Raw genomic sequence first — 16,328 nt, forward strand, 5'->3', positions numbered from 1 at the left:
TCAAATGCACCAGAAGAGGGCATCAGATCTCATTACAGATGGTTGTGAGCCACCATGTGGTTGCTGGGATTTGAACTCAGGACCTTCAGAAGAGCAGTCGGTGCTCTTAACCACTGAGCCATCTCTCCAGCCCTACTTATTTATTTTTATTCTATGTTTAGACTGTTTTGCCTGCACGTATGCTTGTGTGTGTATACTATGTGCGTGCCTGGTGGCAGCAGAGGTCAGGAGAAGGTATCAGATCCTCTGGAACAGGAATTATAGAGGACTGTGAGCTATCTACCATGTGGGTGCTAGGAACTGAACCCCAGTTCTCTGCAAGTGCAACACGTGCTCTTAACCACCAAGGCCCTGACGAAGGCACTTTCTAAAACATCAAGCTATCCTGTCAGTGCCAGCCCTCCCAGGGTCCTCCTGCAGATTCTTAGAGCTCCCATCTGACACCTGGTGACAATGGTCACCCCTTGGGCCAGGCCTGATGGTCTAGGACAGCCTGCTGAGGCAGCACTGTACAGATGGTAGCAAGGTGGGCATCAGGTCTTCGCATACTCTCTGACCGCGCTGAACGTGTAATCATGGGAAATCACAGCCTCTTGAGGTTTTATCTTCAGTGCTGGCTCAGCAGCCCAGAAGCTTGTAATCCACCATCGGACAGCCCATCTCCCAGACAGTCCTGTTCAAGCTGAGCTTGTGCTTACTAGGCACTAACCTCACACAGAGACCATTGTCAGGAGGAAAGAGGCATCCAAGGGCAGAGTCTGGGGGCAACTGGCAGAGGAGAGGTTAAGGAGAACGAGACAGCCATCTTAGGAGAGACTGAGTACCCAGGATGGCTCTGGAAAGCTTTAACACTACCAAGAAATAACAAAACAAGTCGAATAGTGGCGCTGAGTTACTGAAAGGGCAGAGGACCTCAGTGTGGTGGTAGACAATATAGGATGGGTCCCGGAAGCACCAGCTGAAATTCGAGTACAAAACTGGCTTTTGTTGCTTGCATTGTGGGAAGACAGAAAGATGGTCATCAAAGGTAGAACCAGGCATCTTCGTGGAACAACATTTAAGTTCTCTTGGACATCCTCATGGGAAGTGATACAATAGGTTACATTTTTTTTTTAATTAAAATTACATTTATTTATGTATGTGTCTGTGTGTGTGGGGTGCACATCACAGCATGTGTAAATTTACAAAAATCTGTTCTCTTCTGATACCATGTAGGTCCCCGGGGACGGAACTCAGGATGCCAGACTTAGCACCAAGGGCCTTTACCTGCTAAGCATCACACCAGCCCCAACTAACTTTCCTTTTTATTTTAATTTGTTTGTCTTTGACACAGGGTCTTACTGTGGATCCCTGGCCAGCCTAGAACTCCCTGCATAGGCTAGGGTGACTTAGGATTTACAGTGTTCTGCCTGCCTGTCTTCCAAATTCTAGGATTAAAGGCATGCACTTGGCAAGGTTACATACATGATCAAGGGCCTGCTGCCAAACTTTTAACAGATACAAACTATCCTGAGTTATTCCTTTATGGCCTATATTCACTCTGAGGCTTAGGTGAACACAGCTAATCAGTTAAAATTTTACTCTAAATCATGCTCAAGAGTTAGGGGATTGGACCAGGCTGCAGGACGGGCTCTGGCTACAATCCACGGATGCAAGGGGATGGATGTGGGTGGTCTGAAGTCAGAAGCCAGGCTGCCAGGCCTTACTGACCAGATCACACAATCTGTTTGCAGTCTACGTCATTGTGTGCTACGCCGTTTGGTCCCGGTGGTTTTGTTTATCTCCTTTCAAGTAAGAGCCAGCCCTATGTGCACTCAGGTAGGAGGCTGGGGGTACAGAATGTGGGTGAGAGGAGGGGAGAAAAGCTAGCAGGTGCAAGAGGAGGCAAACAGTTACTTCCCTGCCGCTGAGAAGACCTCAGCAACTACTGCCTTCCAGCCTGAGGGTGTTGCCGCAGGTGGAAATGACCGACAATCTAGGGATGCTTGACCGTCGATGAACGCATGCTGAGGGCATGCTAATAGCCAGGCAGGCCCATGATGATAGGCTCGGGATGGACCAGACTGTTCCAACAGAGTAGGTGACTCCTTGACATCAGGCTCCACTGTCCTGGGGGAAGGGAAGAAGGAACTTCTGACAGAGGAGTTAAAGCAAAGACACAGCCAAGTGCCAAGTTTCTTGGGTTTGAATTTCCAATCCACACATCCTTTGGGGATGCTTTTCACTTCTGCTCCAGGGACCTCGAGCCTTAATGTGGAATGTATACTTGATGGGAACCAGTGCTGCCTCTGAGATAAGTTGAGGTTTGGTCTGTATTGTATTATAATGATAAATCCTGTACCAGAAGGTCTAGGCCCACCAGTGAATTCTGACTTTTACAACCTTTTGTTGTGCAACTCTTGTTCTTTGATTTAAAACTACTGGTTAAATAAAATTGGTTACAGACTATTCCTGGAGGGATTAAGGCAGGTGGGTTTTGAGTTACCTGTTGGATAAGTGAGACCAGGAGAAGGAGAAAAAAAAAAGAGAGGAGAGGAGAGGAGGAAGCAACATGAGGGGAGATGAACCGTGAGCACGTGGCCAGGAAAAACAGCAAGTAACTGGGGTACACTGCTGGGGAGGCAGCCAGGCCGACAGTGAGAAGAGTAGATTAGGGGTGACCCAACCCCACCCCCAGTAACTGTCAAAGCCAAATCAAATAACCATAGCCTGAGTCTCATTTATTTGTAAATTAGTCAGGGATAAGTTTAAATTGTTTGTACTACAGAGGTACTTAGCAGATCTGCACACACACACACTCCGCCCCCGAGAAGCCTGCTTAAGAAATTACCCTTAAAGATTCTAAAAAATTATGTTTATATGTGAGTGTGTGCGCCTATGCAACTGTGCCTGTCAGTGCAACTGCTCATTGTGTCAGAAGAGGGTGTTGGACCCTTGGGAGCTGGAGTTAGAGGCATTTGTGAGCTGCCCAATGATGGTGTTCACAACTCCCCCTGCAGCCTGGTCCTCAGGATGAAGCAGTGTCGACCCCCCAACCTGCTTACAATGAACAGACACAATCCTATGCAAGTTAACATGGCCCAGTTTCTATTTTTGTAAGCCATGGGTCTGGGAAAGTGGCTCTTCATACAGGCTGGGTCCCCCTGTGCCTCAGGCAGGTGTCCTTGCTTTCTACCTCAGCAACCTCTTGGCTGCCAGGTGTCCTGTTTGGGGCTTCCTAGAAGTGAAGCTGGTGCCAAGAGGCTCCTGTGTTTCTTTAAGCTGTAAACTCAGGGGAAATGACGGTAGCAACTTTTAACCACTTGACTGACCTACCACTCTTCTCTTTGCTCCAGAGCCACTTTTGTGCTAAGAGCTGAGTTAATGCTCACAATCTAGTTCTGTAAAGAAAAAGTCTGCTAACTTCCAGATGACAACAAAGACCACAATTTGAAGAAGGTAAAATAACAAATGATAATAATGATGATGATGACAATGATAATGATGATGATGATAATAATAATAAAGAGCCAGGGATGTAGCTCAGTTGGTAGAGTATCTGCCTAGCATGCTGGAGGACCTAAATTCAAGCCCCAGTACAAATAACAAACAGCACTGAGCGGTTCTCAAGGAAAGAAGCCAGTCCAAGGCACCCATTCATTAAACATCCATTCATTAAACCTTTTAAACATTTCATGTCCTAGCACCGCATTTAGGCCACACAAGATATAAAGGGTTACAAATATTCAGATTTTATTATAAATAAAATACTGTTTTCTTCTTAAACATAAAAAAATGCCAAGTGTTGCGCTTTATTGCCCTCCCTGGGGAGAGGCTGTAGAGATTAAGGCAAACAGCTAAAGTGAAGGCACATTGAATAGGCCACAGTTGGAATCAAAGGAAAATTCCATGGAGGCGGGGGAGGGGTAAAACAATCTGTCCCGTGTAGCACCCCACATTCTACAGCAGCCATTCTGTCCATTTCATTACATAAAATACAGATTATTGGAACTATACAATAAAGCAATGGCTGTGTCGAAGGAGTGTAATAAGGTATCATCTTGTAAATAACTTTCATTTTAAAAAATAAAATTCTGTTTAAAAATATACCACAAAAGATGGAGAAAACAAACCAAAACACCCCACCCACCAGCGCCAAGGACCTGCTGGAGTGGAGTTGACCCAAAGGATGCTGGCAGTCTGTTTCAGCCATTTTCTTGCAACTGTGACCAAAATGTTAAGGTGGTGAGCTCAGAGTAGAGGAACTAGCCAATCAGCACTGAACTTGGTGAGGCCACGCCTCTGCCGTGGCACAAAAGGCCTAGGAGGAGCAAGAGTGGAACCTCAGGGATGCCAAGCCGAGATTTTGTGGCAATCTACATATGCCCAACAGAGATGGAGACAGGCTGAGCAGAGCCTCCTCTCTGTCATCAGTAGCACGGTGCTGATGCCCTCAAGTGTTCAGTCATCACGTGCTCCCTTACAAAACTGACCCGTGTGGGAAGGTTCCACTAACAAACTTTCCTAATCCCTTCACCCTCTCAGCTTGGCTACTGCTCCAGGGCAGGCATGAGAGCCTTGAGGAGCTGCAGCTCAGATGGTCAGAGCTACGTGGAAGAGGGCCTTCTTCAGTCAGGTTGTGGAGTTGAACAGGCTTCCCGTCAGACAATGTAGGTGCTGCAGACACAAGGCAGAGGCGGAGCAAAACACTGGGGACCAGGCACGACTTGACCAGGCATGGTACAGGTTCCTGTGCCAGTGAGAGGGAAAACTGAGCAGAGACGTGAGCGGTGCAATTCTAGGAGGACCGGGAGTATGTACATAAATTCCTTACTCTATAATCATGATAAACAAAATCCATTCACACAAAAAATATAAATTTCAAATAATTAATAGCACCAGTGTGTCAGATAATAGTTTCTTTCCCCCGCTACGCAAAGTACAAAATTGCATAGTGTTAAAGGCTAAATATGAATCTCAGAGGCAGGTAGGTAGGAGGAAGGGGGCGTGTGGCAGGGAACTGTCACAGTATGGTCTTAAGGAGACCACTGAGCTGAGGACCAGAGATTGAGAAGCCCACCAGGAAATGCCACGCGTGGATCTTCCCTCTCCACACAGAGGAAAGGCTTGGAGTGGGCGAAGCCACAAAGTGCAGGAACTAGATGGGGTTGGCAGCCTTGAGAAACACTGAGAGCAGCGTTTGCCACCAGGATCTGGCAAACAACGATGTGTTCTGAAGAGTTCTAGAAAGAACGGAAACATCAGAAGAGAAATGGAGCTAAGGGCCAAGTGTCACATCTCTCTCCAAAAGAGACAAGGAAACGCACTCATGGAATCGTAATGACAGCGGTGACATCCCGACTACAGCCACTCCCAGAAAATATGGGGAAAGGAGATTTGTTCCTTTCATTGGTCAAGCCCTTAGAGGACAACTGTTTTGACAGATATCTTAACAATAGTTCCAAGACTAACACTAACAAAGCTTCAAGAGTTAGTACGACTTGGGGAAAAAACTTGAGTGGTTATCTCATCTGCTTCTTCTGCATTAAGTCCTGCTTATAAAAATATCAGAAGCTATCTCATGTAGTGGTGTGTGCAAGCTGCCCATCCAGACTTTGTATCAGCTGCCTGAGGATTTGGGAAACATTCATCTTCCTAGTCAATTAAAACGGGAGGAAATCCTAAGCATCTTTGAGCCATGTTCTCTCGGAGACCCACACATAACTACACTGTTACCCACGATGGCTCTGTGTCCTATGCTCAAACAGCCAGCATGTCTGATGGATGGCTACCACCATTCTAAATGACCAATACCTTTGGCACAGGATGTTTATTTCCTTTCAAAGAGGAGGCAGAAGATGCAGACCGGACATACTGGCCATCTCAATGCTACGATGAGGAGCCAAACATTTCCTTCATAGAAATATGAGTACTGAGATAGGTCCTGCTGGTGCTGAGAGAGGGGAGGGGGCTGGGTCTGCCCTGGCATTAACAGGTTCACATGATGTGGGGTAGGCCACTGGAAGATGCCATGACTGCAGAACAAGGGAAAGTTCCGGTAGGGTGCTGACAGGAGTGGAGGAGAGACTTTATTAGGCAAAACCCTTTGTTCCTGGTTAAGGATGTTTAACTTGCTTCTCTTTAAACTCTGACTTTTCTTGGATCAAAAGGACAGTGATGGAGAGCAGCAGAGAAGTGGGGGTCTGAAAAGTGTAATCTTTGTGTCAAGGCACCGAGGCCTCACAGGGTCCCCTGTCAGGGACACTGCCTTACAGCCCTCCCAGCACTAGGGCTTCTCAATGGACGGGGTGTTGAAGCAGCCGGTCGGTAGGGTCTTCTTGATGTCCTCCAGGTTGTGAATGTCTTTTATGATCTCTTCTATGTCTCGGTTGTAGTCCATGATGGCTGCCTCCTGCTTCCGAGCCTCGTTCTCCAGGTCGGACACCTTCCTGTCCAGGTCGCTGACCTTCATTTCATCTTTGGCTTTGTTCAGGGAGCCTTCGATCTCATTGAGCTTGTTCAGGTCCACTGTGTCCAGCTGTCCTGTAGACAGGAAGTGGACAGAAGAGAAGGAGTGTGTATCATTAATACTAGAACAGATTTCTTTTTTGAGAAAGCTTTGTTCACAGAGTATTTCAATATTTATTACTTATCACTATGCACATGTGTGTACATGCATGTCTGCATGAATGCCATAGCATGTGTGTGGATGTCAGAGGACAACTTGCAGGACTTGGTTCTCTCTTTCCACTATGAGGGTTCCAGGGACTGAACTCAGGCTGTCCGGCTTGGCAGCGAGTGCTCTTATCCACTGAGCCATCTCTCCAGCCCTCGGAGGATGTGTTTCTAAATGCACATGCACTGTGTTTTAGACCTCGCGTATGCTGAAGAAGGTGACTTGGTAAAACTCAATCCTCTGCAGGTTTCTATGTGTAATCTAGGTGTAATCTGTGGTCCATTTCAGTATCGTCAAAGGATGCCAAAGTCTCTAAGATAGAAGCGTACATCCTCAACTCCTGGGATTCAGATGGGGCCATTGGGGGTCACTTCCTGCTTATAGGTGTTAGACATCACTAGCAACCTTCTGATGGAAAACGGCCAAGGGTGAAATGCTGAGGTTTGTAAGCAAAGCTTTGCTCTAAATATATCAAGAAAAAAATAGTAGTTTCTTTTGGAAGAAGATGCTCTATAGAAAATAAAATCAGACAGAAAGAGGAGCAGTTTCCAGAGCCCAGTCTGCCTCACCAACTCTCAGATGGTGTCTTAGTCAGGGATTCTATTCCTGCACAAACATCATGACCAAGAAGCAAGTTGGGGAGGAAAGAGTTCATTCAGCTTACATTTCCACACTGCTGTTCATCACTAAAGGAAGTCAGGAATGGAACTCAAGCAGGTCAGGAAGCAGGAACGGATGCAGAGGCCATGGAGGAATGTTACTTACTGGATTGCTTCCCCTGACTTGCTCAGCTTGCTTTCTTATAGAACCCAGGACTACCAGCCCAGGGATGGCACCACCCACAAGAGGCCCTCTTCCCTTGATCCCTAATTGAGAAAATGCCATACAGCTGGATCTCATGGAGGCATTTCCTCAACTGAAGCTCCTTTCTCTGTGATAACTCCAGCTGTGTCAAGTTGACACAAAACCAGCGAGTACAGACGGTCAAGAATTATTTGCATGCATTTATACAACCTAGTGGATAAAGTAAGGTGTAAAGCCTCCGTTTTAGCTTGCTTTCATTCTAGGCTTGTCTGCAGGCACATAATTTATTATTATTGGTTTCTGAGACAGATAAAATATTATCTCTCTCCCCTTTAAGAAAAAAAAACAAAAAATTCCACCCCCAGTCTTTGGTGGCTATATGACTCTCTTGTAATGGAGGTCCTAAGAAAGATCAGTTCTCTACAAAACTGGGTTAAATGAGAGCTCACTGTGCTTATATGTCCTTGAAACAAGAAAAGACAAAACAAAGTTTTCCTCTTGTTTGGTGTGAAAGTTTTCATTTCATCAAATTGTTCTTTGGTTGGCAAGTGGAGAGAATTCTGAGCTCTGAAGTTCAGTCAGGTTCAAGTATTGTTTTATTCTCCCACTGACCCTTTCTTTTCAAATCCCTTAGAGACACTCCACCAGCAAGTGGAACTAAGAGGAAATGGCTGTTTAACTGTAGGCCAGACCTTGGCCATAGTGGCATCCCTAGCTGTCAGTTCATCTTCAAAGGTGAAGGCCATGGTGTCCTCCTTGGGACTGAGCCCAGGGAAGGCACCTCAAGTCCTTGAACTTAATAGAGTCCCATTCACCTTCACTCTGGAACCAACAGCCTATCAGTATTGCGCCGATGCAAGCTGCCCTTACAAGGTTCTGCCAAGCAAGACACAGCGCACAAGGTATCTTTAAATAAGCAAGAGCTAAACAAAACAGTAATACAAATGCCTTAGCGAATGCTTTTAGAGAATGTGACTCTGCATCAGTGGACTCAGCCCTGCAAGCGGGGGCTGCAGCAGCCCTTCTGTTACTTACCCAGCTGCTCCAAGAGGTTGGTCAGCTGGCTAAGGAGGCTGCTGACAGAGTTTTTGGCCTTTCTGGCATTGAGCTCGGCCTCCTGAGCGGCCTGCGAAGCCTGTGGTGGAAGAGGATAAACAGCATGAATACTTCGGACTCTGTTTTCTTCTTCTCTAAATATTTTCCTCCAGTGAGCCAGCGGGTCTATTTTCAGATGTGTTTCCCTTTTCCAAGTGATGAATCAGAGTTGCTCTCTCTGCAGGGTTTTTGGGGGTGGTATCTTCAGGTGGAGGATGTTATTTCTACTGCATAGGACAGTTGTTGTTGTTTTTGTTTTTGTTTTTAGACAGTTATACTATGTAACCTAAGCTGGTCTCAAATGCAAGGTCCTCCTGTCTCAGCCTTCCGAGTGCTGGAACTGTACTACCTTGCCTGGGTACCCCTAATGACGGATGCAGTCAGAAAACCAATACTATCTCATTTTCTCCCTTCCCCCACTTGAGAACACTTTGGGGCAAACACATGATAAAATGGATTAAGTAGAAACAGGTTATGTTTTTTTAAGTTCGAGTTGAATGTAGGAATTATTATTCTAGAATGTGGATAGTCTCAGGACCCTCATTATTAGAGATGTTCTATTCTTGGAGGGTTTACTCCAGAAAGCGAGGCTTTTCTGAAAATTCTCTGCCAACTTATAAACACACACACACACACACACACACACACACACAACAATGGATATTTTCAAAGCCAACCAAAGGTAAACATATTTGGGAAAGTTCCATGAAACCTGAACAAACACACAGAGCATGAGTCACAGGAAGCAGCGGAGGAAAAGGAAGCGCCTCTGTACCAGGAGGCAGATGCTCTCCCGACAAAGCCAAAGCACGGCAGAGAGGAGCGGCTCTGCACTCCAGGCCACTAATTAGTTTTCCTAGTTTTGGGGTCAGGACAAAGCAAACATTTGGGGATCAAAACATTGTTTAAATTTTAAAAACAGAAAAAATTTTTTTTAACTCAGTTCAAATTGCAGCTGTTCTCGGAGCCCATACAGGCTTCCTGTGAGTGTCTGGGACGGGGACACAGGGCTGGGCTGTGTTTAACATGTGGCCTTCCGTGTCTTCCAGAAAGAACCACAACCTGTCCGGTTGAAGAAAATGTTACACTCAGGTAATACTAGCTGAATGGTGGACTTTCAAAACTGATATAGTTGTAAATGAGCTCAAAAAGACATGGACCAAAAATAACAAAAGAGAAACTTAGTTTTCACTCTTTGAAGTAAACCCATCCCTTCTTGGAACTGGCAAATCTGTATCCTTCGCCTGCTTCAAATACAATGCTTCCATCAGAGTGACATCCACAGGGCTGGCAAGATGGCTGACTGGGAAAGAGGTCTCTCCCCTAGGCTTGACGACCTGAGGTCTCATGCAAAAATCCACATGGTGCATGGAAAGAACCAACTCCCACCAGTTGTCCTGAGAGCTCCACATGTGCCTTATGGCATGCATGCATCTAAAACACATGAAATAAGTAAGTAATTTTAAAAACGAAGTCCAGAGAGATACTCTGCATATAAAGAAAGACTGGAGTTTGCTTCATGGTCATTTTCATTTGAGCCTCACTTTGCATAAAAAAAAAATCACAGAACAATCCAACACAAAGTTTAAAATCTCAGCTCTTTAACCAGGCATGGTGGTACACACCTTTAATCCCAGTATTTGGGAAGCTGAGACAGGAGGATTTGTATGAGTTCAAGGCCATCATAGTGTACACAGAGAGCTCCAGGTCAGTCAAAGCTACATAGCAAAACTACCCCGTCTCAAACAAACAAACAAACAAAAACAAATAAATAAGACTCCAAATAAAGCAGCCCGCTGCCTGTACTGAGCGAGCGGTGTACAGAATTGACATCACTTCCACAGGCCTTGCATTCTGTCCCAAAGTAAAGCCCAGCTCCAGGCCCTGTGTTGGAGGCTTGGGAAAACTGGGCTTCTTCCTGGAACTGCAAGGGTGTGAGCAAACAAGCTGATAAACACTGTCCCTGTGACTGCAACACGGAACAGCACGGGGACATTCACACTACCACCCCAGGAGGTTCTTCTGAACGCAAAATACAGCACGGAACGAACAGAGCTGACCCTCATTCTCTCCTGTCCCGTAGAGTCACAGATCCACTCTTCCACGTGGCATGAGACTTGTACATTACCACAGACAAGGTACACAAGGAAAGCAGCCCTAAGGCGGTGTGCTTCTGTGCAGTAAGTGCTACAGAGCGCCTCACAAATGTCTTATATAACAAACTGGCCCTCGCCTCTAGTGAGCTAGCAGCTGGGAAAACTGAGAAAGAAATAAGCTTTTCATTGCAATCTCCTTTTCTAAATTATTTTATCCCATGTAGGAATTATCCATTCAAACTACATTAAAACACACCACATACCCACAATTGCGTTCTGTTCTGTTTTAAGTGTTCTGGAACTGCAGCTGTGCTTTGAGACGGGGGCAATTGTGCAACATCAATACCTGGCAGAGGAGTCAAATTCTTTGTCTTCTACGCAAGCTACTGACCCAATTCTTGATGAAAAAATGCAATACAATACAAACTGAAGCTCACAGAAATCGGGCATCTGGTGGGGGTGGGGCCCTTCCCAGTGAGCACCCCTGAACTCGGCCTCTTACCATCCCCGCCATCATCATGTCCTGGTCGGCATCATCTTGCTTCCTCTTCAGCTCGTTCTCTGCCTCCTCTAGCTGCCTCAGCATGCCGTTCACCTCATTATCCAGATCTGTAACTTCCCCGAAGGTTCTTTCTGCGTCCGCCTTGGTGCTGGTGGCATTCTGGGTACAGAGGAAGCAGCAGTGGGCAGAGGGAAGCCAAGGCTCCCAGAGCAGCCCTCCCTGTTCCAGAGCACACACCTACTCCCTTTTATAATCTGTAGAATGGCTCAGGGTGCGGTCCAGAAAGAACGTCTATGACGTCAATGACGGCTACTATCGCCGCTCAACTCCTTATTCATTAGGTTCTCATTAAAAGAAAAAAAATCACTGTCAAACACAACAGCATTTTATACAGTTTTTTCATTGTGCCCTCTTTAATGTTTAGAATTCCCTGCCCTATTACAACCATGTCTAGCTGAGGTCACACACAGAGAACAAATAAAACTGTAACTGTGAACACTTTCCACTGCAATGCAGTGATGACGCCTGACTGTCCTTGTGAGTTTCGCAGCATCTACAAAGGACGACATCCTGAAATGTGAGTATCTCGTGAAACAGAATCTATTTAAAACTAACCCTTATAAAGAAATTAAAATGTTCTGTGATTCTCAAAACACTTAATTTTAAAACAAGCTCTAATCTTTCCTTAAAATAAAAGAGCCGGCCTGAAGAAATGCTTCTTTGGCATGAGTGAAGACAGCCTCTGCAGTGCTGGTCACAGTAGCTCTATGGAGGGTCTGGAGAACGCTTATGTAGGGAGAGGGCAGGAACCTTGGTGGGTGGGGACTATGACATAAAAACCACCCCTTTCACAACTCAATCCAACATGGAGACAGTAGAAAGTCCTCTTCCTGATTCTCTCTTTTTTCAGTCACTGTACTTACATATTCTCATTAGCATCGGAAAGAAAAGAAACAGACAGGGATGGTTCCAGAGAGTTCTGTGTGCGATGCGCGAGCAGGAGCTGGAGAAGACGGAAGTGCTCACCTTCTGCACTGCGCTGGCGATCCTCTCCGCCTCATGGGCCTTGTTCCTGGCCTCTGTGGCGTCAGCAGCAGCATTGCCCAGCGCCAGCTGGGCCTCCCTTGTCTTCTCATTGGCTTCAGCTATGGTCCGATTGATGGCGGGAATTCTCCTTAGAGCTTCTTCCGCGGCTGTCTTGTTATCGTTCACACGTCTATCAAAATCTAAAGGGGGTACAAGAGACATATTTGAATTAAATGGCAGAGAAGAAAAACCTTCCACAAAACTGCAATTGGATTTTGTTTAATAATAGATAAAAATCAGTGTCTTTTTTGTTTTTTTAAATGACAACAGGGTGAAATCTCAGAAAAGGAAGACAACAGACAGCCCTGTGCAGGTTTTCCAGGTCTCAAGTCACAGGAATGCACATCTGTTTCTGAGAGGATCCTATTTGAGAAGCCACTCCAAGCAGAGTTCCCAGCATGTTACACTGTAGCCAGTGCCTTAGTGTCAACTGTGTGTCAGGCAGCATGACACTCTTCTTACAAATGAAGAGGTTAACTTGTGGAGCAGGGATGTAAACAGGCAGGCTGACACCAAAGCTCCCACTCCCAGCTAGTGGGCCTGCCAATCCTCCTCGTTTATATTGCCTGTGATTATTTTTATCACACAGGAATCAGCCCCTCAGTGGACTGGGCATGTTTCTTTAAAACAAAGAATTAGGTATCAGTTAGAGAAAGTGACAGATAATCATCATGTATCATTTAAAGTCAGCTAAGCAGGCAGACTATGGTGACATTTTAGTCTAATGGGAGGCCACCCTCCCACACGTGGCTTTTGGCCTTCAGTGAAGAGCAAATGAGCGAGAAGACAGAGGCACCCTGATTTTTCTTTCAAATACATCAGCTTCAGGTTTGGTGAGAGATCCTGCCTCAATAAATAAAAGTGGAGAGCCAGCAAAGAAAATACCTGAAGTCTGATTTCAGGTCTGCACACACATGTGCACATACCCACACATACAAACATACATACATATGCATACATGCAAACACACATACAGAGTGTAGAGGATGAAGTAAAGGTGGTAAAACATCACGATTAACCACTGTATCTAAACAGTCTGTGGGAATTACCACACTCTTTTCTTCTGAGAGAATGGTGCTCAAAACAAAAACAGAAAAGCAAACGAGTGGCTGCCTGTTAGAGGGCATGCAGAAGATGCTGCTGTTACTGGATGTACCTTTCAGGTTGTTGAGAATGTCATTGGCTTCTTGTAAGGTACTGCGCCCCTTCTTAGCAGCTTCTTCAGCAAGAGCCTTGGCGGCGTCGGCTCGAGCCAGGAGTTGGTCGGCGGTCTGCAAATGCAAGGCAGGTCAGAGAACAAACCTTCCTGGGTTAGCCTGTCCCGCTGACAAGCCCCCCACAGTCACAGCCCAGAGACTGAAGCATACAGAGAGGCCGCGTGCTAGAAGTGCGAGATTCCCACCCGAGCAGTTTAAATTGTCGCCTCAAGAAACTCAGCCAGCGGCCAATCAAACTGACCTGCTGTTCAGCTTTTCCCTTCTCTAGAAGGTTCTTTACTTCATGTTCCTTTCCTCTCATGTCTTCCCTGAGGTCCTCATAATCCTTTAGCTTCTGGTCAATCAGACGGTCCAGGTCTGCAGCTTCTTTCTTGATTTTATTTGCTTCATTCTGTAACAAGCATGGAAGGTCATTACTTTTAAATGAAAATGTGACAGTGAATGACAGGGTAGCGTAGGAACTCTAAAATTTAAGGGTCTACTCCCAGTTTTAAAAGATAGCAGGGGCAAAAAAATCTGTGGAAAGAAAAATTTTTTAAACTAGATATATGTTAGTGATTTTCCAGTGTTTCCTGTACTTTGATGAATATACAGCTTTAGCCAGCCCATACCCTAGTCAATATTCTATCCACGAGAAGCTGGCTCCTTGGGGGTCCCCTACCCGTCCCTCTGGCAGCTTCCCCTACCCTACCCCTAACTGCCACCACCTCGTCAGTCTTATCTCTTTCCATATTTCATAGAAATGGACTCAGGTGACATTAGGTGTCTGAAGAGACCTCAACCTGTGATCTCAGTTGACGCCTCAGATATAGGAAATGAGACAGTACATTTCAAGTTTAGTATTAAAAACATTGCTATGGAGACTTTGTTTGCGAAGTCATAGTTAGAATGATGAAGTGGAAACTTCTAGTTTCTCTGGAAAGTTAGTTTGTCAAACAATATTTTACTGAGGCACACAGGTGAAAGGGTGTCTTGCCAAAGCAGACACATGAAATAATGTTTTCCTGAAACAGACACAGGTGAAAGGACACTTCATGAAGTAGAAATATGACCCTGCAGACAGTGGGAGATGAGCATAGAGCATCGGTCCGGTTTGCTCCACCTCACTAGTCTTTGCTAACGACACACATGTATTGGTTTGCCTTACATAGCATTGTTGAGCTCAACTGGTGATAACACCACCATTGAGAGAAACTTGCCCAAGAACTTTTGGTAAGGTTCCTGCAGCAGCTTGCTGCTTCGGCGGCCTTGCCTTAGGGCCACTTGGCAAGCCTGGCGGTTTCTTCCGGATTGAACTACAGCTGCCTAGTGTCTGCCTGCTAAAAGGACTGGACTGCAGCTGCTGAATTGTATTTGGCTTTTGCTATGGGACTGAACTGCTGAGAAAGAAGACCGAGCTCGCCCCTAAGGAACTACTGCTGAACAGGTCCACTTCCCCCATATCCTAAGAACTGTTCTCTTCCACTACCTCTGCTGGGTGGTGGGCTAAAGGAAAGGTTGAACCCTTATTAAAAGAAGGTTGCAAAAATTTATGCCTACAGAATGAAATAAAACACTACCAATTCCCGAATATTCAACCTGCCTCTGTAGATGCTGGCTGGTACAGTTCTTGCAGGCTGGTATGGTTCTTGCTCTCTAAGTACCTGTTACATAATGCCTAGGAGTCAGGCTCTAGCCATCCTGTGCTTCAAGTAACTCAGCTATATCACAGTTTGACAAGTGTTCCTATCACCAAGTAACCTTCACTCCCTCACATCTGTACTTCTTTATTTCATTAAGTTCTACTTGCATAATTAAAAGTAAAGCCCACCTTTACAAGCGAGTCAGGTGTAGGTCTGCAAGGGAGAGGCAGGGCACTGTCAAAATGGCTCTTACTCAGACTAGAGGGACAGTGTGATGGGGTTCCAGTGACCAGAGCCTCTGCACACATACCTCCAGGGCCTCAGAGTCCACAGGGGTCAGCTGGGCCACACTGGCATAGATCTCTACGGCTTTGTCACCTGCTCGCTTGGCTTCCTCATGGACTCTGGCAGCCTGCTTCTCCAGGTCTTGAGAGATGTTCTTTGCTTGTTCATACCTAAGAAACAAATGATGGAATTCATTTTTTTTTTTTTTTAAACATCTTAATATTAACCAGAAACAATCTAATCACTTTCACTGGGACAACATCTCCAAACGCCTCACAGGAAATGTTGCACCAAAACTTATTCTGATAGAATACTTAGCTAAAAGTTACATTTCATTTTTCCAATTCTATTTAGCTTACTGTATATAGAACTGGCCATCCCTAACCCCAAATTCCAACCCTGTAATGTTTTTAGCACTACTGTAAGACCAGAGGAGGAGAATTTCATACCTGATCCTATGTGATGGCTGCTATCAAACTGCAGATACATACAATACTATGTAACATGTTATGCTATGTGTTAGGGAACATGAGTGAACTTTGTGTTGAGACTTGAATCTAATCCATAATCCCATTATGTATTCAAATGTTCAAAAAGATATGTCTCTTAAGTCCCAAACACGTCTGGTCCCCAACCTTTCAGGTTAGGGTTATTCAGTCTGCACATTCTCCCTTTAGGCTCAGGTAAAGGTTGGCAGCTCAGCACACTTTCTTCACTGCACTGGAATTTCCTCTCTCCAGTTTCCATAAGTGAAAAAATCTTACCATCCTGTGTAGTTACAGAGCTTGGTGTGGCTGGACATCCCCTCCCCAATCACACTACAACTCTGAAAGCATGATGAGCCTCATGTACATGAGCATAACTCCAAATTCACAGCACTGATGAACCTCATATACATGAGAATATCCCCCAAATCCACAGCACTGATGAACCTCATATACATGAGAATATCCCCCAAATCCACAG

General features: G+C 45.5%; 1 protein-coding gene across 1 annotated transcript in view; it reads right to left on the reverse strand.

Annotated features, from left to right (window-relative positions):
• Nucleotides 1-3,708: 3,708 nt before the first annotated feature.
• Nucleotides 3,709-16,328, reverse strand: part of Lamc1 (laminin subunit gamma 1) — a 115,448-nt gene continuing 102,828 nt past the window's right edge. Inside the window, exons 22-28 of the mRNA XM_021197220.2 lie at nt 15,388-15,532; nt 13,697-13,846; nt 13,395-13,509; nt 12,179-12,378; nt 11,153-11,311; nt 8,495-8,594; nt 3,709-6,522 (exon numbers count right to left, since the gene is read on the reverse strand). Of these exons, the coding sequence (XP_021052879.1) occupies nt 6,266-6,522; nt 8,495-8,594; nt 11,153-11,311; nt 12,179-12,378; nt 13,395-13,509; nt 13,697-13,846; nt 15,388-15,532 (1,126 nt within the window). The 3' untranslated portion in view covers nt 3,709-6,265. The remainder of the gene's footprint in view (nt 6,523-8,494; nt 8,595-11,152; nt 11,312-12,178; nt 12,379-13,394; nt 13,510-13,696; nt 13,847-15,387; nt 15,533-16,328) is intronic.

This window comes from Mus pahari, chromosome 5 (assembly GCF_900095145.1).
Source record: "Mus pahari chromosome 5, PAHARI_EIJ_v1.1, whole genome shotgun sequence".
Lineage (NCBI taxonomy): Eukaryota > Metazoa > Chordata > Mammalia > Rodentia > Muridae > Mus > Mus pahari.